A 25471-nucleotide genomic window follows, 5' to 3' on the forward strand; every position below is an offset into this window, starting at 1 on the left:
TTCGTAATTTGTGAACAAGCGCATATCTATATATACCCTATTTATAAAGTTTGCTTTTTTATTTTGTTCTCGTAATATGAAAGTAAATCTAGAAATTTTCAAGCGCATATCACTTCTATGCTGTTAAACACAAGGTTATTTTTACTTATGATTGATAAACATACGTTTCATGCATGAATTAGATTAGTATAAATTCAATTTAAATTTATTTTAAATTTAATTATATAGATTGGATTTTAAACTAATTTATATTACTTTTTTAAAAATTAGATTAATACTGATGTAGATATAGTTTAAAAAATTAATATACTTCTTTAGCCTAACAATATATATATATATATATATATATATGTATATATTCTATGTTTTTATTTTATTTAATATAAAGTAACATTATATAATATTATTACAAATTATTATATTAAAATATTATTATAAGATATAAAATTTATTTTATTATAAACTAATTAAAAAATAATTTTTAAATTATATTTAATAAAAAAATACATTGAATATATATATACATATATAATACAAATAGAGAAGAAGTAAATATTAACGGAATTAAAAGAAGAAATGAGTGAAACTGCCTTTCCGAGGGGGCAAGAGAACATCGTCTGAATAGTTTCTACCTTATATATGTTATTTGACGATAGAGATTTGAAACGAATCACTCTTTGCTTTATTGAGTGAACCGTTCAGCATAAATAGTATATAGGTGTTGGTCTTGGGACCTGGACGAACCTTTTAACATAAAAATTGGTTTTTCAACATTAAAACTTATTTTAATAATAAAATCTAAAATTTATCTAAACCAGAAAAAATTGGACTGGATGTTTAATATTTTAAAATAATTCAGATTTTTAAATCTAATCTATTTTAGTTATGGATTGGATCATTAAATCTAGATTTTTTGCACATCTCTAATTTCATTCATATTGAGTAATTTATAGTTAATTAAAATTACAAAGTAATATAAAAAATATCTATTATAAGAATACTTAGAAATAAACTTAATAAGCAATTGAAAAGAATCATATTTAGAGCAATAAAAACACAAGCATGTAAAGTAGGAATTGGCAAAAGATAATTTTGTTTTTTTTTTACATTTTCATCATTAATTATTAAATTAAATAATCAGATGTATTTAAATATAAAATTTTATGCTTTCAAAATTGATTTTTAAAATATAAAAATATATTTATAAATAGGAAAAGAATTTTCTAAGCTTAAAAATGTTTATATCTAATTTAAACCTTTGATTTAACTTACATCTAATATATTATCTAATGAAGTAATAAATTATAATCAATTTTAGTGTAACAAATTTTTATTATAATAAAATAATAATAAAAAATTCTGATTTAGTGTAACAATTTTTTAGATTTATAATAATATAAAAAAATTAAAAAAGTCACAAAAACTTTCTAACAAGAGTGTGAAAAAAAAAAAAACAAAACTCCCTTGTTTTGAGGCAGCGGACCAAACTCCTACCCAACAACTCTCTCATACAAGGCCCGAAAGAAAATATGTGCCCCGAACTTATTAATCCTTGCACATTAACAGTCATTCAATGTACACAATCACGAAAATAAGAATGTACACATTCTAAATAATTTAGAAGCAATATTAGTGAACCAAAAAAGAAGTACAGTAATAATAAAACACAACATCATTTAATGTCTTGCAAAAGTAAGTTCAAAAGATATGAAAATAAATAAATATTTCTAAAATTGAAAAAATGGGTTCTCAAAACATGTAATCGATATTACATTACCCAATTAAGCAGAACGTCTTTCCCAAAAATAAAATAAAAAAAACAACAAAGAAGCAGAAATGAGTGATAAGGCAGTATATTTTAGAAGTACCTAAATAAATGTGGAGTTAATAGTACCTCGAGTTGATGCCAAACAACAAAAGAGGGATTTCTTCGTTTCTTTTTCAGCATACTGTGCCATACCAAGTAACCAGCATAAGGAGTATCGGAGCTGATGCAGAAACCTTGACAACAGTAAATGAACGTGCCCCACTACACAATGCATTTGTCCATTTGCCCTATATGTTGTAACAAATTGCCCAAAGAGAACCCATGTTTCCCCATTTTGCGGTGCTAAACTTTAAAAACGGTGTTTTCTAGTCTTTATATGTCACTTCATAACAGTGGTGAAAAAATAAACACGAAATCATGAAATGGTTTAGACGTGGATTAACACGGTAACAGCGGAACAAACTTGATAACAGTAGTGAAAAAATGTTCACAGCTATAAAAGAAAACAACTGAAAGCTTATAACTTCTAAAATTATAAGCCCACTTTTTTTTTTTGGCCAAACAGTTATTCTAACTTAATATAATAAAAGTTACAAACTCTTAAAAAAATTTACAAGTTAATATTACTAAACACACTACTCCAGGGCTAAGAGAAATGCTAAATGATGGTTGGCTCAGTTTGCAAGATCAATGTATCAAAGCTAATAAATTGAGTGACCCTTGTCGGTAGGTTATGATAAGGCACATCCTCTCATGTTTTATTAATTTATAAAAACAAGGTTTACTAGTTTTGGGGAATTACAATTTTAGTCACTAAAATAAGTCACACCTCATATGACATATGCTGATGCGGAACGCATTTACAAAGGCCAACATGCATATTGGTTTCAGTGGTAGTAAAAGTAGTAAAAACCAGTTAATGTATGAGACCAAAATACAACCAATATACATCCACTGCAAGACAAGCGAAAGGGAAAGATTCGACATCGTGATTCAAATATCAATGTGCAAAAGTAAGGTACAACTGAATTAGCAACCCATGTGCCAATAAACAGACATGTGGGGAATACAAAAGAAGCAAACAAACATAAAGGTAGTGATGAACAAATGAACATCAACAGAACAAGCATCATACAGAGCACAAAATGGAGAAATAAGTATTATATTTATATTGGGAAGACCAACATTAAATTATTGAAGCTAGCAAACTGTTAATTGGGAAACAGTTCAGAGTCACAATCACATTCCACACGGATAAGCTGATAAGAGAATCCGGCAAGTAGCCCACTAAGTGAATAAAAAACAGACATACTCAAAATTGTGTCATGTGATCTCCACGGATTTTCCATGCTCGAGTTATATTGTGCTCCATGCTTCCAGAAACAGCACATTGACTTGTGCACACACGTCTTATTTTCACCTTTGGCAAATATTGCAGTTCAACATTTCAAATTGAATGACCATTTAGTGTTTGACTGAAATTAGACTTTAGTCACTGAATATTGGCATTCGAACAAGAAATCTGCTTCATGGTAAATTTTTAGTTCCTTATTTGTAATGTTTTAGGTATAAAATACTGTCAGGTCGCAACAATCCTTTTTTTTTTAAAGTTAAGCAAGAATACCGAGTTGTCATCCTTTGCTAGAAATGCAAAATATAGCCGTTAGGTAGGTCAAGATCATGCAGCGAGATAACATCAAATCTAATAAACAAGTGCACCACCGCATTGACCTAGTGACATGAACAAGGATTACCTAGTACAACACATTGGCTTAACCGAGAACCCCATACATTAGTTTTCGAATTAGAGGAAGATCTGAGACTTTCTAGAAGCTTCCCATACCTAAATTACGTTGAACGATACACACGGGTTGGTTTCAGGCCCATTTCATTGGCAACGTTATGTACTTCTTCGTACAAAGTAGGAGGAGCCTCTTCAAGTGGAGCCAAATTCTTACCAAATCCAATTAATTAATCAAAAGCCCATCCCTTTTAAACCCAAGAACTTGCGGAAGGTGAAGAAAAATATTATAAAAAAAAAAAACCCAAAAAAACTAAATGTCCCAAGTTCAACACCTAGAAAATAACATTCACATTCATACAGTGATGACATATCCACCATGTACCAAGGCCAAAGTCATGGCTTTTCACTTTTGTTCTCAACCCCACAAGAACATGATAAAGGCAGAAAAGAGGGTGACTGAGAACAAACTACTACTGTCAACAAGTCTCTGTCCAGCGTGGCTATCATCATTGCTCATACCAGATCCTGAAGGTCCCATACCACTGCCAATCCCTCCTAATACTCCAGGTGTTGTGCTGTATGGGGTGGTGCCGGTGGTGCCGGTGGTTGTAGAACCAGTGCCAGTGCTTGTTGATGGAGTTCCAGTCGTAGGAGTAGTGCCCATGGTTGGTGTAGTTGTCACTGGGGTTGTGCTTGAAGCACTGATTAGGATAACCAATCAATAGTCAGTCAAATGAGTATGAACATGAACCTTATAAAAGCTTGTCATGAAAAATTCTAAAACCACAAAAACATGGGGTCATAGCTAACGAGCCACTAGGATTGAGTATAGTTTGCATGAGATAACAAGTTTAAATCTCTACCATTATTGTATCCAAAATAAAGAAAAGAAAAGGAAAAAATGCACACACAAAAGCTAAGAGTTGGAATTGCAATCATAATAATTGAATTTATACATGTAAGACTTTGCAAATAATATAATGACCATATTCCTTATTTGCATAGTCACATGACATTATTATTCCCGTGAAAATGAAAATGGCTCGGGGCAGATGTCGATTAGCTGAACTTAAAATTTATGTACAGAGAGATAGACCTTCATTCTAGTTTCATAAATTATGAACGTGTTACTACAGTCTCTAATCTTATAATTTTTTTACTATTTATTCTGGTCCTTTCACACTATTTTCTGTTGACATTTTTACTTTAAAAAAAAAACTAATTTACTAAACAAAATACAAAAGTAAAAATTAAATTAAATCAGAGACATTTTAATGCTTACAATTTGGAGATTTGAATGAAAGCTTTTACTCGTTTAGAAAAACTACCAAAGCTGATCTACTTCCATATTCATTCTCAATTCTCAACTACATTTTTTAAATTGATTTTGACTCAGCATTAAGTTCGGAAAAGACCACACAACTCATCTTTCACTTCAGCTTCATTTTAAGAACAATAATGAAAGTATGTACTAGGATTGAAAATCTAATCCTTGGCAACACTTTAGCAGAAGCAAATGACCAGGGTTAACAAAGTACCAAACTCTACCTCAACCCAAAACAAATTTTGCACGTGCTTTGACGTACCACCTTACTCTTTTAACACTACCACAATCACAAAATGGAAGTGGGGACGTGTAAAAGAAAATTGTACAGAAAAACATTTCTATAAAATTTCAGGCAAGGTATAGTTGCTAACAAGGGAGATAAAAAGCGGAGAAAGTGATGAGTAAGAAGACTGGTCATACACAAACACCAAGAAAATCTCGACTTTTCGAAAGTTGATGGCCCAGATCTCGAAGCAAGTGTCTGTCCATTTGGCTTTTGTTTCGACTTCATCATCGAAGCTCAACATTCAAAATCAAAATTACTGACTCACGAGATATGGGAACAGTTCCCCTATACTGCTACACAAACGCTGGTGTCCACTTATTTTACCTATGATAGGATCAATTATTCATCATAGTAAAAACATATATAAAAAAATGATTTAGTGTTATTTTATAATAAAAACTTTTCACGACTCCTTAAATCATGATTCTCACTATAAAATTATAAAGACAACTTGTTTTGTCAATTAAGATAAAATTTTATTTAATTAAAAATACCATCAACGATGCTTAAAAAATTTTACTTAAATTGTATTTAAATTATAATACGATCAACAAGGACAGTCCTGGATAGTATTTTTTTTCTTCACAAAAAAAAAGGCAAAGCAAAAAAGCGCAAGATAACTGGATAAGAGAGTTCATTATGGACAAAATTGTCTTTCACAATGATATTGGCCATATTTTATTTCAGATATTCAAACTTTACCAAAGCATTGGATCCCAATAGTTGCAGTATCTTTTATGCACACTGCACTGCAACGGCTATAATCAAACAATAAATGGGCAATGAGTTGCAGTTGCAGGCATGAATAGTGAAATTACGATAATGTCAAGTTGGAATGAATAAAAAGTGGGTACAGTCTACCTTGGATTGGACCACATGTCAAAGCAAAATAAGTAAAACAGAGAAATTGAGAAAAGTAAGATTTAAGGGCGCTTGTCTTCCAAAAAAAGGAAGGGTGGATATGTGCCAACGACTCATTCAATCAACGCAAAAATTTCTTTTTATTTAATTTTAAAAAAGGGGGCAGATACGTCTAATTATATAAACTTGTTAATACAAGGAATAATTTAAATCAGAATAAAAAAACTAAACTAGCTGTTGCATATATATACAACTACCCAAAACAATAGCTATTTTGATGGATTTATTGCACAATTCCTTTTTCCCTTTTAACTTTTATCGTGGCTTTCCTTTTTTCATCATCATTTTGTGCCGATTTTCACTTCCACAATCATTGTGGGTTTTATTATTAATTCACTACATTCATACTTTCATTACAAAAAAGAGAGATGTAATTTGAGTTTCTCTCTACTTTTTAAAAAAAAAATAAAAGTGTGAAAATATTATATACTTTGTAATGAGAAAGAAGAACAAATCTATAATGCGCATGCGAAACCCGATTAAATCGATCTTCATTGTCCACTCAACATAAATATGTTTTTTATGTCCGAAAAAACACCACTTCATGTTTGAATAAACTTTGCGCCATTTAAATACTTCTAAATTTATTTGAAGTAGAGTGTACAAAGAACGTTGCAAACAATTTTTAAACTTATAATCAATTTAAATCATACAATTGTAAAATGGCTATTAAGTTACACGCTTATCATCATCACTTAGCGAATATGCCTCAGCAAAGCAATGTCCCCACCCCACCCTAGAGAACCCTCTTTAGTAGATAATAACTAATCTATGCAAACTATGCAAGTGCGCCCAAGTCCCCATTATCATGATAACCAAAAGTAAAAGTCATCACTAAAAAATCCTTAACCTTAAAAACCAGACATCTACGTTAACACTTTCAAGAAAAAAAAGGAAAGGAAACGCATATTAAATAAACCAAAGGAAAAACAAGTAATTGGGAAATCTTGAAGATGAAGAAGAACATGAGTGACTGAAATACATACCTGCCACTAGCAGGGTAGACACAACCGCTAGTGCCTGTTCATCAAGAACAAAAGGGTGAGCTACTATTAGTGTTAAAGGAATATATGCAAGAAAAAAAGGATGAAAAAGAGAGATAGAGGATTTACTTGGGTCAGATGTAGTAACAGAGGCTGTTCCTGCGAACTCGCATGACCCTTGCACTTGACCCTTCTTTTGGAAATAGCTATTAACGGCATAGTTGCAGTGGGCTTTAACGGTGTTGGGTTGAAAACAAGGCCCGTTTAGATGGAGAGGGTTACAATCAGCACCAGCTCCACAAGCATAGTCCAAGGTCTTCTGAAGGATCGCGTCGCTTCCGTCCTTGCAAACGCACCACGTGGCACCTATCAAAGTTTACATGACAGTAAGGACAACAACGTAAATGAAATTAAAAGGGTTTAGATTAAGGAGACAAAAGCCTTTTTAAGCATGGAAAAAATATAAGGTAGAATGTGGAATGGCACGCTTGTGTATGATTATTACATGATTGAGTATGTGTTAAGCTAATAAGATAAGAGACTCTTCATTGAAGATTTAGTGAGAAAAAGAGAAAGGAAAGACATAGATCCGGTGTTTAAAATATATAAAAGGAAGATTTTGCTCCTTTTATTAAACTAAAAACACTTGTAGTTTGAAGGATGAGTTGAGAGAAGGAGTTTGAAAGCATACTTGAAGTGCCACTGAAAGCCAAAAGAAGCACTGCAAGAGCTAAAGCAGCCATGTTAGGGGAAGAGCAGAGAAGGGTTTCTAGAGAGAGATATAAAACGTGGTACAGCAAGGAGGGAGGGAGGGAGGGAATGAGGAAGAGAGAGAGGGGAGTGGAGAATGGTGGGTGCGTGACAGAGTGGAAGTGTGAGAGTGAGAAAGTGAGGACAAAATATAACACAGAGGAGAGAGTAATGGTAAAGTTGTATTGTGTAAACGGTGCTATGATAGTTGGCCCCTTCTGGTGTCGGCTTGTAAGTGCTTTTTGTACTTTTGCAATTTTGGTCATCACTCATCACTACTACTAAATATTGTTAATACTTATTAGTATTAATAGGATGTTAATAATCACGCTCCGCTTTTCTTTACCCACTATCAAGGAAGGAAATAGTTTCATAGGGACTCGCAAAAGCCTAATAGAGTGAGGAGACCTGAGCAATGAACGGACCTTTGGGACTCTGTCTCTGTTTATCTTTCGCGATTTCTTTTGTCATTCATGCTACAATGGCATCCAATGAGAAGGGAGGGAAAAAAAATAAAGGGACTTTTGAACATTTTCTTGACTTCTTCTTGATCTTTGGTTCAAGGCCGGGTACAAAAAATGGGAGCAACTTAACAGTAATAATTAAAATTGATGTAAATTTTTAAGTAATTTGCGGGAAGACAATGAAATTGTATAAGGAATTATTAATTCACGCCAAGGTTTTTTTTTTTTTTCTTTCTGTACAGTCCCACTATATAGATACTTTAATTATGTCCAGTACTAACTCTGAAATTAAAAGATTTTTCTTTTGCACACCTCTTATTAACGGATCTTTGGACTAGGCTGAAATTTTAAAATCTCACATGCATATGTTTCATGCACCATGGTCCCATGTAATTCAATGTTATTGCTAGTTGTACTTATGGTGTGGGTCGCCAGAAGTAATGACAGGAATCTGGACTCAGGACTATCCCCTGCTTCTCCTCTTTAGTAAATATCTCAGTTACACCGTAAATATCTCAGTTACACCAACGGTCCAAGAATTGAAAAAGATGACTAACCACCAAAGCAATTGTGCATACAAGGAAAATGAGACGTAAATAAAAATAATTAATGTGAAAGAAAGTAGGTACACAACGCCAAAATTGTGATTAGTGGTTCATTAACAAGGTCACGTAGTGGCTACCAAATTAGTAATGAAAAATTTGTTTTTTGCTCACCATCCAAGACTATGTATGTAGCCTTAGAGCTTCAAGTCTCTAGGAATGGACATCAGGAAGATGTGCATGGCTCGCTGGGCCATCTCTGTAGGTATGGACCTAATCAATAAATCAGAACTCCATGTGTGGGCTGGGACCAACCAATCAACACAAATCAGGGTTAGGTTTTATAAGGGAACGAGGTCCATGATTAACAAATAGATACAATGTGCTCAGTTGATGACCAAAAAATATAATATTTTTTCTTGGGCTAAAAAAAACACCATTAAATTAAATTAATCATTAACAAATCAGTTAACAGCCAAAATCCTATTAATAGCTTCAATTTCATTCGTCACCACCAACATCTGTATTTGTTTATATAAATATGTAGCTCTTAAAGACGTGGCACATCTTTTAGCAAATTTTTATATATGTTTCTTTTTTGTTAGTTTGACGATTAAAATTAGCTGAACAGCTATCTGAAACATAACTCACAAAAGTATGATTTATTGCTATGATATATAGTTATACGAATTTAAAATATTTTTTGAAAATGTTCGAACTTATAGAGTCTTGTTAAAAAACAGTTTTTCTTTTGGCCAAAATAAAAGATAGTTCTTAAATGCCACAGATATAAGACTTACTCGAAACTCGACAAACTAAAGCAAATAATTTTACATTCTTCATTTAACAGTCAAAAGAACTATCCAACAGAACCTTTCGATGCTGACCAACATTCTCCAAAACCTAAGGCCTAGCATCGCAAGTGATACAAATCGGGAGGAACATAATACAACATGCAGCTACCATTATATATGTTTCAATATTTAAGTGCTTATCACGTGGGTTTGAATATGGAGATACTGACCGGGATTTTCAACAACTATAAACTTTTTAACACGTAGTTTGGAATAGTAAAATGCGGTTGCTGATGTCAACTTGAGGCACTAGCATGGATATTTTTTAATTTGCAGCCTATTCTTCGGGAAGAAGTCTCAATGCCAGTGTGGGTTTTGGGGCTGATTTTGATTTTCAAGTACCAGCTCGTTTCTTGGTTTGTGTATCCTTCGTTGATAGAAATCCAATGAATTTCAAAATATTGTTCCTATAGCAGCAATTTACAGGCAGTAGTACGGTCATACAAATCCAACACATCATTAAGATGTAGACCGAACAGAGTTAAACGTGATTTAGTTAGAAAGTCAAAATATTTACAGTGCATAGAGAAAAGATGCCTGTGGGTTCCATTTATAAATCTGTTGAGGAATTATTCCCAGTCGGCATCAAAGAATCCAGCATCTTTCATCTCAGAGTAATATGCGCTATCCAAAAGGAATTCTTCCTCCTGCAGCACATAATATGATGTTCATGCATTTGTGATAGAAAAACAAAAACAGTAAATAGCAAATAGTGCTTACCTGGAAAAAATCTGCCAGAAAAGTTACGTAAAGAAATGGAAGATACAAAGAGTGATAACAAAGCATAGCGAAAGCATACAACCTGCAGATGAGGACATCATTCATTCAGTACCAAAGTCAAAGAGATGATAATGGAGTACCTCTTCTAAATGCAAAGAAGTTATACAGTATTACCAATTGCCGAGGTCAGCCCCAATTCCTGCTAGCCCGCAAGCAAACAGGGTAATTACACTGAAGATGAACATTATAGCAACATAGTTGTAGAAAGCAGGCCTGGCTGCAAAGATGACAGAAAACTTCGTCAGAATATGGATCCATTAAGAACATAACAGATAACAAAATTAGGAGTTATACTCACGTGGCAGCTTCTCTCTCCATTTGGAGAAATGTACAAATAAAATGAAGCCATATGCTGCGGCTAGCAATAATTTATGTACTACCCACAAACACCACTTAATTATATTAGTGCTTCCGACAATGCTATTGAACAATGGGACCCCAAATCCAAAAATGTGTATTGCCTGATAAGGAAATGCTTAATCAGCAAAAGAAGTCAACAAAGCATGCACAAAAGTAATGCCAGTTAAAAGCCGTGTGAGGAATTAATTAACATGTAAAGAACAATCAACACCTGACACTGACAAGACATTAAAATTTTAGCACTGTGCCTCGTGCAGTAAGAAATTAACCACAAGTGAAAAATAATTGTAAGTTGTAAAAGCCAGTATTTTTTATTTTTATTTTTTTTAGGAAAGAAAAGGGCAAGTTCATATTGAAGAGAAAAATTACAAGCCAATAATAAGTAATCCGCAAAAGAAATGACTAATGAGAGTATCAAAAAATAATCACTATTTAAACAGACACTAAATTAAATCACTAAATCTAATTATTAAACATTAAATTGTTGTCCCCAACATAACTGCAACAATTCTTCCTAGTTCCTAGTTCCTAAGTGATACACCTCCTCAGGAAGGGAGTAGGAATGAAATTTCTGCTGCTGTTTATGATATTCAAGCACCAATAAGGCTAAAACCTTTTCCAGAAGAGTTTCTTAACATGCCTAAGATACCCTCCCCCCTTGCTTTTCAATTTTGTGTCACGGGTGAAGTTAATGCCTTGTAATGATCTGAAAAGCAGCTTCCAAGTGAATTTAAAGACTCAAATCACTGCAGTTAACTGTTAACAATACCCCAACGTAAGAGCATGTGATTGAAAAGAGAAATATATAACAATTTTAAAAATTGAACAATGCTGCATACCAGCATTTCATCAATAGAACAAAAATTAAATCTGTCAGACCAGATAAGATGCATCTAGATCCTTTTATGTACTGAACTTGATAGCACTGCCAGGACTACATTTAATTTTGGAGGTGAATGAACAGAGACAGTAATTGGGATTTAGGAGTAAGAAATAGTGGTGCAGGCATGCAAACCTATACACCAAACTTCCTGTAGAAAAACTCTCTTCAGTTTCAGGTTTTCTCAGCTTTGCCTATGGATATTTACTTCCAAGAAGTTTGAGAGATGCTTAATACTAGGAGGAAGAAGACAATCAAAATTGGGAAGCTTACTGACTTATTTCTTTATTAAAAAATAATTCCCGCTTTGTTAATATCTCAGAAATTAAATAAAAGGAAAATGAATTTTTCCATAGAAAGATAGAGCCTGGTTAAAAAATCATGACAAAAATTGAAAAGATTAGAAACATTTTCAAGTAAGCCCACGAAAAGGAGGTTACAATAATTCTGATGGCCTTGGGAAATTTAGATCATGCACGTTCACTGCAGAAAATAGTTGCCATGAACTTATGGACAAGTACTAGGAACTCAGAATCACTGCCAAAACAATTTCACTTATCATGCGAAAGGCAAATAACGTCATGTTTGATGCTGCAAAACTTTAAGTGTTCATGGCAATCACTGGTATTCCTTAAAATAAGGTAGCAATCATGGTGATCAACATTGCTGATACTAGCAAATGATGAATAGCCATTTGACTAGTTTCCTTCTAATAAATTTCCAATACAAAGATTGATGGCTTCCTCAGCTTATATTTGCAATTGTGATATAGGTTAGAATCAGGTAATATTGAAAACAAAAAACAAACCAGTAACTGAAGGGGAGAAAATACAATAAATAAAGGCAAAAATTATATGGAACAAGGAGAGAGAATAAACAAGTCTAGACACCATTCAGTCGTAAAACTAAAAATCCACTTACATTTTACAAAACAAATAAAAATGCATAGCACATGCATTTACATAACTTATATGAATGAAAACCATTCTTACCTTAAGAAGAGTATCCACAAAGACAATAATTCCTGACAGAAGGAAAGTGTGCGCTAGAGCTTCCATGCCATTCATGTAGTTATCCTTCAGTAAGAAAGTCATCAAGTTTATCTCTAGACACAGCATACCAGATGCTGTAAATAATGACAGGATATTCCATGCAACCTCCTTCTCAGGAGAACACTTCCATGACTGCTTAAACGAAAAAGAAAACAAAATTGAAAGGTTAAGAAGTTAAAAGAAGCAAATGTACAAATTGCACTGCCAATTAAATGGAAATAAATTAAAGAGACTCAAAATTTGTTATGAAGCGTGTGTGGAAACAGGAAAGACTATGAATTTATGACAAAGATTTTGCACCCATACAGATTACTTCCAGTCATTGGAATTCAAGAGCAAACAGTGACCCCTTCTGAAATCTAAATATAGATTTTTAAAAGCCCAGATAGTCGTAAGGCAACATCCATTATTATCTCATGCATAATACTCATTGGTACCACTCACTGGTGAGTGAGGGTGTATTTTGTCAGTATGGCGTTTAGGTTTATGGTACATTTTAAAATATCACTTGGTATGTTCTCAATATATTGTTTACAAACACACACACACAATTTGAAGTAATAATATATTTATCAAATTTTCTAATATATCCAAGGACAAACAATAAGAACATATGTATAATAAGTTTTTTTTTTTTTTTTTTATAAATTACAAAATATCACAGAATTCAAATATATTCATAACATTAAATACTACAATTTTCAATAAAAAAAATTTAGTTATTAATTTCTTATTTTATACCCTGGGGCACACATGTTAGAAAAATTGTATATTTATTGCTATAGGTGCTGGGAATTATGAATAGGTAGTACAGTAAATTAAACATTTTAAATAAAATTTGTCACTTTATCTCTTGTTTCTTTCTTTATGTGATCTTATTTATAGCCAGCTTTTTCCCCCTTTCCAATATGATGCAGGAGTACTTTTAATTAAACATTTTGAATAAAATTGACCACTTCATTTTTTTTTCCTTTTTATGTATGTTCTCATTTATTGCCAGCTTTTTTCCATGGTTATCAATTTTGGATAGCAGCACATAATGGCCAACCCCAAGAATTAAGTAATAATTTAATTTAATTCTATATTCAGTTTAAATGATATATATATATATGCTCAGAAATTTAAAAAAATGATATATTCATGACAAAAAATAAAAGGTCATAGGTTTTAAGCAAAACATACTGGTAAATAACAATAAAAGTCAAGGAAATAAACAAAACAATTGGTTGCATGGGAGACAGATCCGTGATTAACTACATCAAATCAGCTTTTTTTTTTTAATTCTGAAAAGGGAGAAGGAAATATCAACATTGTCCCTTGAAAAATTCCCCAAAACAATGCTATTTTGAGGGAAAAATAGTGCTTTTGAAAATTTTTACCCTAAAATCACTACAGCTGCTATCTTGGCCATATTTGTGGCTGCTACAGCCAAGGCACACCCCTATTCAAACTTTGTAGCTTCTTGTAGCTGCTCTGCAATGTATACCTCTATAGCTTACTATTGATTAGTGATAACTATGCTTTTTCTCCTTCCCAATTTGCTTATGGACTTCAGAAGTCTCCTTCCAGATTTAACCCCAAAGCAACCAAAGACTCACTCACCAAAGACGCTAATATTAGCAAATCCCCTCCCCCTTTCCCCTCATGAATTTACATTGCAGAGAACAGTGCCCCTTTGTTGAGTTTGGAAGCAGTGAGCAGAAGAATGAAAACGCCCGAAATTCCCAAACTTGTACTGCTGGAACATCAATAGTTGTATACCAATATGCATTCCGAACAACTTCAAACCAAAACACACTGCAAACTGGAACAGGCATCCCATATCATGGTTCAAATAGCCTAACCAAATTTGGTAACTTTGATCACATCATCATTTATGATCTCAATTCAAGTAACTAGCAGTCTTCCTTGCAAAAATAAAGCAATATATTCAAAAGAGAAACCTAATCGGAAAAAAGGACATCTGAATAACCAACCATTTTAGTGATCAAACAAATTTTGGGGTATCGCACAATTTCACAGAAATTTCGAAGGCACAATCACAAAGAAGTGAAGTAATAGTTGAAATGTTGTGGGCATCCCTATGACCTGATGAGTATTACAAACCCCCTAATGGCTAGCCACAAATTTGTCGCATTAATAACCAAATATACCCACAAATATAAGAACAGAATATTAAACTTGCCCACTATTTTTGGTCCATTTTCTGAACTCAGACACAGCAAACAATAGATAGATAAAAGGAAGATGTTATGGACCTGAAGAAAAGACCAGGCGAGGTTTAAAAGCGTAACGAGCCAGAGAAGGGCATAATAGGAAATGAGTATGTAGGAGGCTCCACGACAGAGCCTGTTGAGGTTCTTCTTGGCGTGCACTGCAAGATACAGAACGAACAAAACCGACGAAACGACAAGGAAGATGTCGTAGTCGTTGCACTTGAGATCGCTGGCTAGTGGCGACAAAGCCTGGTCTTGGATATTCCTTGACATGGTTTCAGAGACTCAGATCGATGGAGAAGGAAAGGGATTTTGGGCATCGAAAGAGCATCGTATGGTCGGTGCCAAAGTGGAGTTTTCTTCAAATACGAGATCGTGGAATTGGGTTGACGATGGAGGTTCTGTCACCGATTCTAGCAAACAACCAACTTTGATCTCTCCTTGTGAAAGTTCCTTGTAATAACAACTATCACTTTGCAAGTGTTTATTAGTTTTTTAATCAGTCTAAAATAAAATATTTATTATATTAAAGTTTGTTTAATATATATTTTTAAAATGACTGAAATTGTTTTAACTTGTTTATCAAATAATCAATGTTAAATCCATGTTTATGTCTTATCTTTTTTATTCACGTCGTGTATTAAAGATTATAATAAAAATATATTAATAATAAAATTATTTATTTTTTTATCTTTTAATAAATACCTTTAGACCGTTGATTAATAATTAATTATTTGTTTTTTATAACATTCTTTTTTATTCTATTTTTTATAACATTCTATCACATGTTACACCTCAAGCCAAAGAATTTTTTATATGAACTCATAGTTGTTCTGCATCTCATTGCAAGTACAAGATTAAAGCATATTCACATACGAATTTGAAATTGATTTAACTCTCCCAGTTTTTTTTAGTTTTTTTTTTTTCAATTCTCAAACTATTTTTTAAAATTGAGCATGTCTATATTATTAAAAGAAGAGAAGGAGGAAATCAAAACACTAAATTCTAAATCATGAAAAGAAACTGATATAAATATTGCTGATATAAAAAAATTAATAATTCTTTTTTTTATCTTTTGGCAATATTTTAAAACACCACAATAGAAAAAGTATATATTTACACGATTAATTAATGTTTAACAAAACTATCATTTTTAAAAAATAATAGTTTTAATTTTTATTATAAACTATTATTGATAAATTTTACTATCTTTAATATTATTTTTATAAATTTCAATGAAAAATATGTTCATAGTATTTTTAATAAAAAAAACATATATACCGGATGGATAAGATAAAAAATTATTCATAAATTTTGTGTATTATAAAAGTGAAAATAACTTAAATTTTATATCAAAGTTTAAAAGGTAGTGCTGTAAATTTATATATAGTAAAGTATGATATAAAATACTTATTCTAAAGTAATAAATGATTATAAAATTTATCATTATTTGTTTAATACTTTTTAATAATATTACATACATTATATATCTGTTTATAAATAAGGTTTCCCATTAAAAGTAATTTTTATCCTATATTTTATTGACCATTATATATATAAATGTACAATTTAACATATTTTTAGATGTTTTTTTATTTAATTTTTATCATGCAGGGTACAAGTGATGTACCGGCTTGATAGATAAAATCTAAGTTAGGTCAAACCTTACGCTGATGAGCACGTAGACTCTAATAAACTAGAAAAATTATTATGAACTTGTATATTATAAATATTTCTATTTGTAGAAGTACGTAAAGTGTGTTGAAAAAAATCTTGCTGAAAAATGTCACCTATAATTTTTTTTCCATAAAGTCACATTAAATTAATGTGCTATTGATAATATATTTAATTACATTTCAAAATTTGTCAAGGTTTTGGTATTTTTGAATGCTTTCGTTTAATTGATTCATGCACGTATATGGTGTATTGAAATTATAATACATAAATGTATAAAATAGATTAAGTGAATTAAAATATTTAATAGCTTATTTTGGTATAATTACACGTTAATCTGGAGTTTTGCTTGTACTATATTTTTTGTCTTGCTTATTTTTAATTTGCTTCTTATAGATCATATGTGTGTTTTAATAAATAAATAAAAACTCGTAAATATAAATCTAATACAAAAATTATAACTCTAAAAGTAATGTAGATCCACGTGTATTTTAATACGAAACTGCTATGTTTCTGCATATTTCTACCAGCAAGTGTTGGGTTTCTTTCTTTCGTTAATATTTTGATGCGCCAAGGATTAGCCCTACATGACCATGCTGCTGTATAAGGTGTTTAGTATACATAACTAAATTAGTGGTAAAATAGCATTATTTTGTTTATATCATTTAAGTTTACGTGTTTTTTTTTTTAATTATTATATATATTGCCTGACTTTGTTTAAAAGAGAAAGAAAATGAAAAATTCTAAGGGAGAAAGAGGGGGAGAAAGAAGGAGGTTAAACTCCTTCCTTATTTGGATATTTAATATTAAGAAGGAAGGGGTGATATAAGATTTAATTATATAAATAATTCTAAAATTAATATTTTATTTGTTAATTTTTTTTAAAAAATTATTACTTGAAAAACTAACATTTTAAAAAAAAGTTAAAAAAATTCTATTTATAAAATAATATGAAAGAGTGGAAGAGAAAAACATTCAAAATTGGAGAACTCAAAAAATAAGCTTTTGGAAGGTTTTAGAGGATTTAGAAAAACTTTTAAAACTTTCATTTCCTAATTAAGCATCTCCCAAACAAGATTAATTCCCTCTCATCCCTTCTCTCTCCCTCCTAAACCTAACTCTTAAACATAGTGTAAGTAGAAATATTATTCATATGTGCATGTAGATGTTTTACAACTTATTGCAAAGCACACGATTAAAGCATGCATATCTGCGTACAAACTTGAAGATGTGGCAACTAATTAATTAACCCAACCCTTTTTATAAGTGTATTCATATCATTGAAGGGAAGGGAAAAGCTTTACAAGAGAGAATTTAAACTTGAAATCACAACGATGATGATGAGTACACATGTGGGGAGAGCCTACGATGAGGATGGACCGAAAGGGGCACTGCTCTTTGTAGAGTAAACCCATAAGCTTCATCCATGTTGAGTTTTTGAGGATGAAGCCCATTCTCAATCTCCCAATCAAATGCATGGGCCAGGGTAGCAATGAGCAACTGAACCATCCTTATGCCCAAGTTCATACCAGCACATATTCTACGCCCAGCACCAAAGGGTATAACCTCAAAGTTATTGCCCCTAACATCAACATTAGCCTTCTCACCACCTGGTAGGAACCTTTCGGGCTGAAAATTTAATGGGTCAGACCATTCCTTAGGATCGCGTGATATGGCCCAAACATTGACTAAGAGAGTTGCACCTTTGGGAATATGGTACCCAAAGATTTCACAACTCTTAGCTGCAATCCGTGGGACAGAGAGAGGGGTTGGTGGGTGTAGACGAAATGCTTCCTTCACCACAGCCTCCAAGTAAGGAAGGTGGGGCAAGTCCAATTCGGTGACAAGCCTATCATGGCCCACAACAGTGTCTAACTCTTGTTGGAGACGAACCATAATTCTTTTGTTCCTGATCAATTCTGCAATTGTCCACTCTATTGTGCTTGATGATGTGTCCGTCCCAGCGGCAAACATGTTCTACATAGTTATTCATTAGTAACTTTGACATGCATTAATACGACTACATTACGTTAAATTTTGTTATTATGTATATGAATTCTTTCGTAATAATAAAATTTGCAAGCATCATAATTCGTGAACATACCAAAAGTAGCGCCTTGATTTCCATATGAGTGATTTTATCGCCATCCTCGGAAGCATCTTTAAGTGAGAGCAATGTACTCAACAAGTCTTGGTGTTTCTCACTCTTGGAAATCTTATGTTCCTCAATTAAGCTAGTTAAAAATGCATCAAATCTCTCCTGTAATTTCTTCACCTTGACTTGCATTTTTTGAAGGTCTAGCCACTCCAAGGCAGGAATGAAGTCACTAATATTGAAAACTCCGAGCAATACCATAAGTTCCAGTACCATAGATTTAAACTCATTTGCTTTAGGATCATTGCCACCGTTGTCGTCATTGAAAATTCGTCGACCTATCATTACCCTAGACAGTGTATTGGTGGTGCAAACATTCAGTAGCTGTGCCAAGTTCACTGCTTTGGAGCTTGAATTTGCTAAATTGTGTGTCAATCTTGCTACCTCTTCCTGCGAATATGTACATTTTGGTTACGCATTGTTATATTATTCGAATTTAAAAAAAAATTAACAGACTCAAGAGATTTTATTTTTGTCTGGGGTGCGTGTTTTTTATTTATGGCTTATCGTGTAACTTACCACGTAACTCTTCGTGCACAAATCTCTTTATTTAAGGATATTTATTCAAAATTAAATTAGTCTTTATTTTTAAAATTATTCATATACAATCGAACCCTAAACTCATGCTCAAACTGTTATATTAGGATTTAGTTGGATGACATTGCAAACAGAATATTTAATTACACTTCAATAAAACAGAATTACGTCCATAGAATTAAGCATTTAATATTTGATGATTCAAATTTCAACATCTTCCTTCCGCAAAATGTTTTTTATACATTTAATTTTAGTGCATTTTTCTTAAGCTATTGCACTTTCACTAGTCAGAGACTAATTGAATGGAAGCTTGAGGATGCAGATTGCGCAGGAAGAACGACAATGGTGAGGTGTAGTCGAGTACAAGATGATGGAAAAAAAAAACGAAATTAAGGAGAGGACTTTGTGGCTGTATTGGGAAGAGTGAAGACGTTTTTTCTGACTTTGTGGTGTTGGAATTTAGAACAACGAAGTTGGTGGACTTTTCAATTTAGGTGACGTGGCGTGGCGTTTGAATTTGTGTTGCATGTCAAATCTCAGTATCTATGTCGTAAGGTATGAATATTATGCATTTACGACCCGCACAAATAAGATAGAATGTTTGTTTTTATTTTTTATGTTTATTTAAACTAAATAATAGATGATAATTTTTTTCTTTATTTCATATTTTTATTATAATTTTTTATATTGCAGAGAGGATTGTGTTAAAAATAAATGAAATAAGATACTATAAGCTTCACATTTTTGTTTATCTTAAATAAGTCATTTTCTTCATAAAAAAACACAATCAGAGAGTATAATTTGATTTTTGAAAATTTACCAAACAAAAATAATAATACTTTTTAAGATTTTATCACATCATAAAAAATAATCTAACCCAAACAAACTCAATGTCTAAAATTTTAAATTATTATTATTATTCTCCATTTTTATAAAATATTATCGATTTTAACTATTCTATCAGTGTCTTTTTGTCCAGAGAAAAAAAATAAAAAAGAACTTAATTCCGCAAAGTCAAGAATCTCAAATATTAACACGAGAGTTTCTTTTTAAAATAATGTTTTTTTCACACGATTTTCTAGTTACATTCTTTTACACATTTTCTAAAACAAAATACTGCATTAGTGTCGTAATCCGACAGTTTACAGGGAATTTATCCAACTACGCAAACCAACACTTTATGTTTAATAATTAATTAATTACATAGACACAAAAATCAATCATTGGAAGGATGTACAATTGAGTGTAATTAGCTGACGAGTATGGCACACAAGAAAAAATTGAAGCAAAGACACAAAATCAATATGAATGGAAAAAAAGCTTACTTGTCGCATGAGTCTAAAATCGTCCACAGCCTTGGCAGAGAACAAGTGAACGGAGCATAGTTTCCTTAGGTAGCGCCACCGTGGACCATAGGTAGCAAAAGTAAGGTCTGCATGGTTAAAGGATAAGCATTTAATGGTGGAATTTGTGGGCCTGTTAGAGAAATTGGCGTCGTGAACCTTGAAGAACTGTTCAGCCACGGAGGCCGAAGACGCTACCACCACGTCAACGAAACCCAAGCGAAGGTGCATAAGAGGCCCATGGGTTTGAGCCAAGGCTGCGAGCGAGTGGTGTGGCACATGGCCCATATGGGGCAAGTTTCCCACAACGGGCCATGGCTTTGGGCCCGGTGGCAATGGCAATGAAGGCCCAGTTATGATCTTAAATAGCCGGTAAATGAAGATGGCTGCTACAATAGTAGCAAAGCCAATAATCAATGGAGACATTGATATCAATTTTGTGTGTGCAATGTTATGTTGTGATGATAAACCAAGTGTGTCTCGTACCAAAACAGCACAACCTGATGATACATATATATAGGGGAAATTTTGAAAAATAAAAGTGTACTTTGTTTTCATAACGCAATTGTTTAGAATAGTCATCGGAATCGGATTTACTGCTTGATCAATCATATGTTACAATTTCAATGTACGTATGTTTTGTGTGTGATAAGGATTAACAATTTCGATAGTGTTGATCATCGATTTCAAAAAGAAAGGGGAAAAGGTTGATTGTTAAAATCCTTTACATTCAAAATTCTTACTATCACATTATGTCAATTTGTCTGTGCCGAAAAGGATTTCATCTATTACGTCAATCAACAGTTAGTGTGATGCCGTTAAAACACCATTTGTCTATACAAGTTCGTATAGTAACTTTATTATCATAAGTAATTTGTTTTGAGTTTATTTTAAAATATCATCAATAAAAATTTACACAGTTAACTAGTTAAAAAAATATCATTCAAAATAATCAATTATAAAAACTTGCTAATCAATGTTCTAAAAATACTGATTAAGGAATTAGAAATATTTTTCCATCAACAAAATTAATAAATATATTTTAATATAAATTTTAACAAAATTTTGTTATTTTTTAACCAATATTTTAAAAAAATTTAGCAAGATCTTTATCAAAATTAACATATTTTATCTATTATTTAATAAATAATATTTTTTATATTAATTTTGACGATATTGTTGTCTAAAAACAAGTTAACTGTAATAAACGAATATGTGATATTATTTATTAATTTTTTATATGATACAAAATTATATCATTAATTTAAATTTGTTCATATTACTTTATTTTAATATATAATTAACTTTTAAAATTAAATAAATAAATATATATATATATATAGATAAATATATTCAGTAAAAATTAATATACATAATCACAAATTTAATATAGAATTAATGATATAATCTTTATTGATCAATTATGTGAATCTGAGTTTGAAATTTATAATTAAATCCATGTGTTTAAGCAAAAAAATAAGGTTAAAAATTATTGATGGTTTGCCCCTAAATCTTGAATGACAGGTTAGATGTATCCATAGAGTGTCGCCAAGTTTGAATGGTGGTAAGATTTTTCAAAACATTTCGCCATCAAATGGTAATGATTTGAAGTAATTTTCAAAGAAAAACTGAGGAAGGCAATTTAATGGATGTGTCCTACTACGAATCACAAATGCCGGAGTCACTCATATCTTCTACTCCATACGGTTAGTCAAGGTTATGCTCCAAAGTATGTTGCAAATAACGGTGTCGACAATCGGACTAATAACTGGGGATTAATCAGGGCTTCATTTTACTCATTCAACTTCTAAATAAATTCGACTAGGTTTTATTTTTGTTTTCAAAATAGTTTTGTATTTTTAAAAATATTATTTTATTTTATTTTATTTTTAAAACAGAAATCAAACATGCTTTTATTTTTTATTTATTTTACATGTCATTTAACATTAATACACATATTTAAAAAATTATCAATAAATAAATTCAATCTTATTCAAATAGTATTGAAATTATTGTAATAGTAAATTAACAAAAAAATTAATAAAGATATTATTTTAAAAATAATTAGTATTTTTTAATATTTTTAATTGATAAATATTTAGGAATAAAAAAAATACCTTAGTGATATTTAATGTGAGACAAAGTGAGTAACATCAAAATGTTTAAATAAATTTTACAAGTTTAATAGTTATAATATTTCTTTTATTCTTTGTTTTGAAAACACAATAAAAATGACATGTAATGATGTAATAAATTAGGTCACTCACGCTAATGTCTCGTTTATCTACATAGTTGAATTTTAAAGCACTATATATATATATATATATATATATATATATATATATATATATATTCTATTTTTTATAAATATATTTTCTTAATTCTAAATTAGTAAACCTAATAAAAAAATTTCAAATTATAAATAAAAATTAAGTGAGTCAAGCTCAATTTTTATATTGTTTAAATAAGTTAAATTTATATTTTAAACATAACTAATTTAAATTAATGAGTAAAAATTAAATAATTATACTTTACAAATAAAATTTAAACTTCATATACTTAACTGATCAATTAATTATTTATAGTATTAATGACCATTCTATCGAAACTTTAACACACAACCTCATGGTAAAGGAATTAAATTACAATTTAATGTTTTGATAGTGAAGTGTAACTTAAATATATTTTTCAATATTATTTATAAAAAAAATAGAAAATCGGTATAAATTGAATCAACTTATACAACTAAGTATAATCATTTCTTCGTCTTTCTTTAACATTGTTATTATTTTGTAAGTACTTGGAGAGAGTTTATTTAAAGTGGATAAAAAATTTACTACTAAAATTAAAATAAATAAATATTTTTATTAAAATTTTCTTATTGTCAATTATTTAAATTCAATTCTAGTAAATAAAATTAATAGTTTTTAATTTTATTTATACTATTGTTAAATCATCAGTTGATACATTTGATTAGCTTATGGTAATTTTGACTCGTTAAGTTTTTCAACATTTGAATTAGTTTAAAGTCACTTTACACCCTCGAAGAAAAGTCTAGTTTTCGAGTCATGTGTCAAGAAAAGTAAGTATTTCCAAAGATATCAAACGACTTCAAATTAATAATGACATATGAGTTGAAAACTAGACTTTTTCTAATTTCTTTGCCATGGATGAGATAATAATTAGAAGTTTTATTTTTTATTTTACAAAATATTTTTATACTAATGTCAAATCAATTACTAATATTTTATTGACTTGTCTGTCTATGATCAAAGCTAAGCTAAGGAGCTTCACCAAGGGTGCTACCCCAGTTTCAAGGTATTCCTTTTTTTGCTGAGTAGTTTGTCTTCTTTTGGTGATTATTCCTTCGATATACTTTAAAGTTATTTTTAGTCCCTTTCTTTAAGACTAATATTAAAGGTCTAAATCCCTCGTAAATAGAAAAAAATGATCCCCCAAAACAAAACAAAAAAGTTTTTGCCCTTAATACAACAACTATTCAGAAATTAAACATTTTAATGACCTGGAAATTTGAGAATAATAAACATGCACACTAAAATAATTTAAACTTAAAATGATATATGGTTGATTTTAATTTTAAGCTCAAATATTAATGACACTTTATGCAGTTGGAATTCAACAATAGCAGCAATTAAAATACATGTCTATATAGAGATAATCACCGGGACTATGCATATGTCCTACATCTCCTACGACTAAGTAGGTTTACAATTCCTGCAACGCGTGACCCAACCCATTCTCCAATCAATTATCATGTTATAATAACATGATCACACATGTGTCATGCCATCTCATGGGTGTTCAGGCAATATCAACCTCTCATTTCACATCTCAATAAATCATAATATAGAATAACGTTTGCATAGTCATGACCACACATGTCACATGTCATGCCGTCTCAAGGGTGTTGAAGCAATATCAGCATCTCATCTCACATCTCAACAGATCATATTTATCTATATTTTATTTAGTTTTTTTTTTCCGTAAAACTTGCAAATTCGACTAAAAGATTCCTTTAAGTTATTTTGGTCTTCATTCGGTACACTCATAATGAGTAGGTGAGTGGATTGGAGAGTCTATAAAAATACTTATTCGATATAGTTTTTTTTTAACTATAATTATTAACTAGATATATTATTCATAATTTTGAGTTGAACTAATAGAAATCATAAAAAATTGTATTTTTATAACATTTTTAAAAAAAAATTTTGAACCCAGTTAAGTTCAAAGACCGAAACATATATTTTTATGTTAGACCTCAAGTATTTCAAAAGACTGTTTCACAAGTGTTAGATTTTTCATAAACATCGTTGTACTTGATTTCACAAAAAGGTTTCTATCGTTTATAAAAAGGTTAAAAAATACAACTCAACTTTTTTAATATTTGATTTTACTTACAAAGGTGTGAGAAAGAAAATAAAGAAAGTAAAAAGAAAAAAGAACTGTTCAAATGAAGATGAATAACATCATGACAAAGCCTGTTATGCTAAATGGTTGCGGAAAGACATCTATATCTTGAATTATATATATATATATATATATATATATATATATATATATATATATATATATATATATAATTCAAGATATAGATGTCTATTATTATTATTAGTTGAAGCGGTGGATTGACACCCATGAATCAAATAATGCAAAAGTTAACTTTTGAATATGTGAAAGGATGACAATGATCTCATGACATTAATTTTGTTGTTAGTTCACGGGAAAAGAAAATAGGAGGGGAAATATAAATTAATTAATTGTTATATATTAAAAATAATTAAATAATTTTATTAATTTAACAATATTAATCTTAT

General features: G+C 30.9%; 3 protein-coding genes across 3 annotated transcripts; all 3 read right to left on the minus strand.

The window, feature by feature from the left end:
• Positions 1-3655: 3655 nt before the first annotated feature.
• On the minus strand, positions 3656-7908 carry LOC113847599 (PLASMODESMATA CALLOSE-BINDING PROTEIN 3). Its single transcript, XM_027476798.1, has 4 exons — positions 7721-7908; positions 7159-7395; positions 7033-7066; positions 3656-4213 (listed from the first exon to the last, which is right to left on the minus strand). Exons 1-4 carry the CDS (start codon positions 7770-7772, stop codon positions 3928-3930), a joined length of 609 nt encoding a protein of 202 aa, XP_027332599.1. The 5' UTR covers positions 7773-7908; the 3' UTR covers positions 3656-3927.
• Positions 7909-9606: 1698 nt separating this feature from the next.
• On the minus strand, positions 9607-15360 carry LOC113847797 (transmembrane protein adipocyte-associated 1 homolog). The gene is made up of 6 exons (XM_027477082.1): positions 14970-15360; positions 12652-12843; positions 10718-10880; positions 10534-10636; positions 10360-10441; positions 9607-10286 (listed from the first exon to the last, which is right to left on the minus strand). Exons 1-6 carry the CDS (start codon positions 15198-15200, stop codon positions 10209-10211), a joined length of 849 nt encoding a protein of 282 aa, XP_027332883.1. The 5' UTR covers positions 15201-15360; the 3' UTR covers positions 9607-10208.
• Positions 15361-17901: 2541 nt separating this feature from the next.
• On the minus strand, positions 17902-21084 carry LOC113848078 (flavonoid 3'-monooxygenase-like). Its single transcript, XM_027477458.1, has 3 exons — positions 20619-21084; positions 18706-19146; positions 17902-18578 (listed from the first exon to the last, which is right to left on the minus strand). The coding sequence occupies exons 1-3, from the start codon at positions 21060-21062 to the stop codon at positions 17928-17930; spliced, it is 1536 nt and encodes a 511-aa protein (XP_027333259.1). The 5' UTR covers positions 21063-21084; the 3' UTR covers positions 17902-17927.
• Between the last annotated feature and the right edge of the window lie 4387 nt (positions 21085-25471).

Source organism: Abrus precatorius, unplaced genomic scaffold, assembly GCF_003935025.1.
Source record: "Abrus precatorius isolate BTA unplaced genomic scaffold, Abrus_2018 Scaffold8, whole genome shotgun sequence".
Classification (NCBI taxonomy): domain Eukaryota; kingdom Viridiplantae; phylum Streptophyta; class Magnoliopsida; order Fabales; family Fabaceae; genus Abrus; species Abrus precatorius.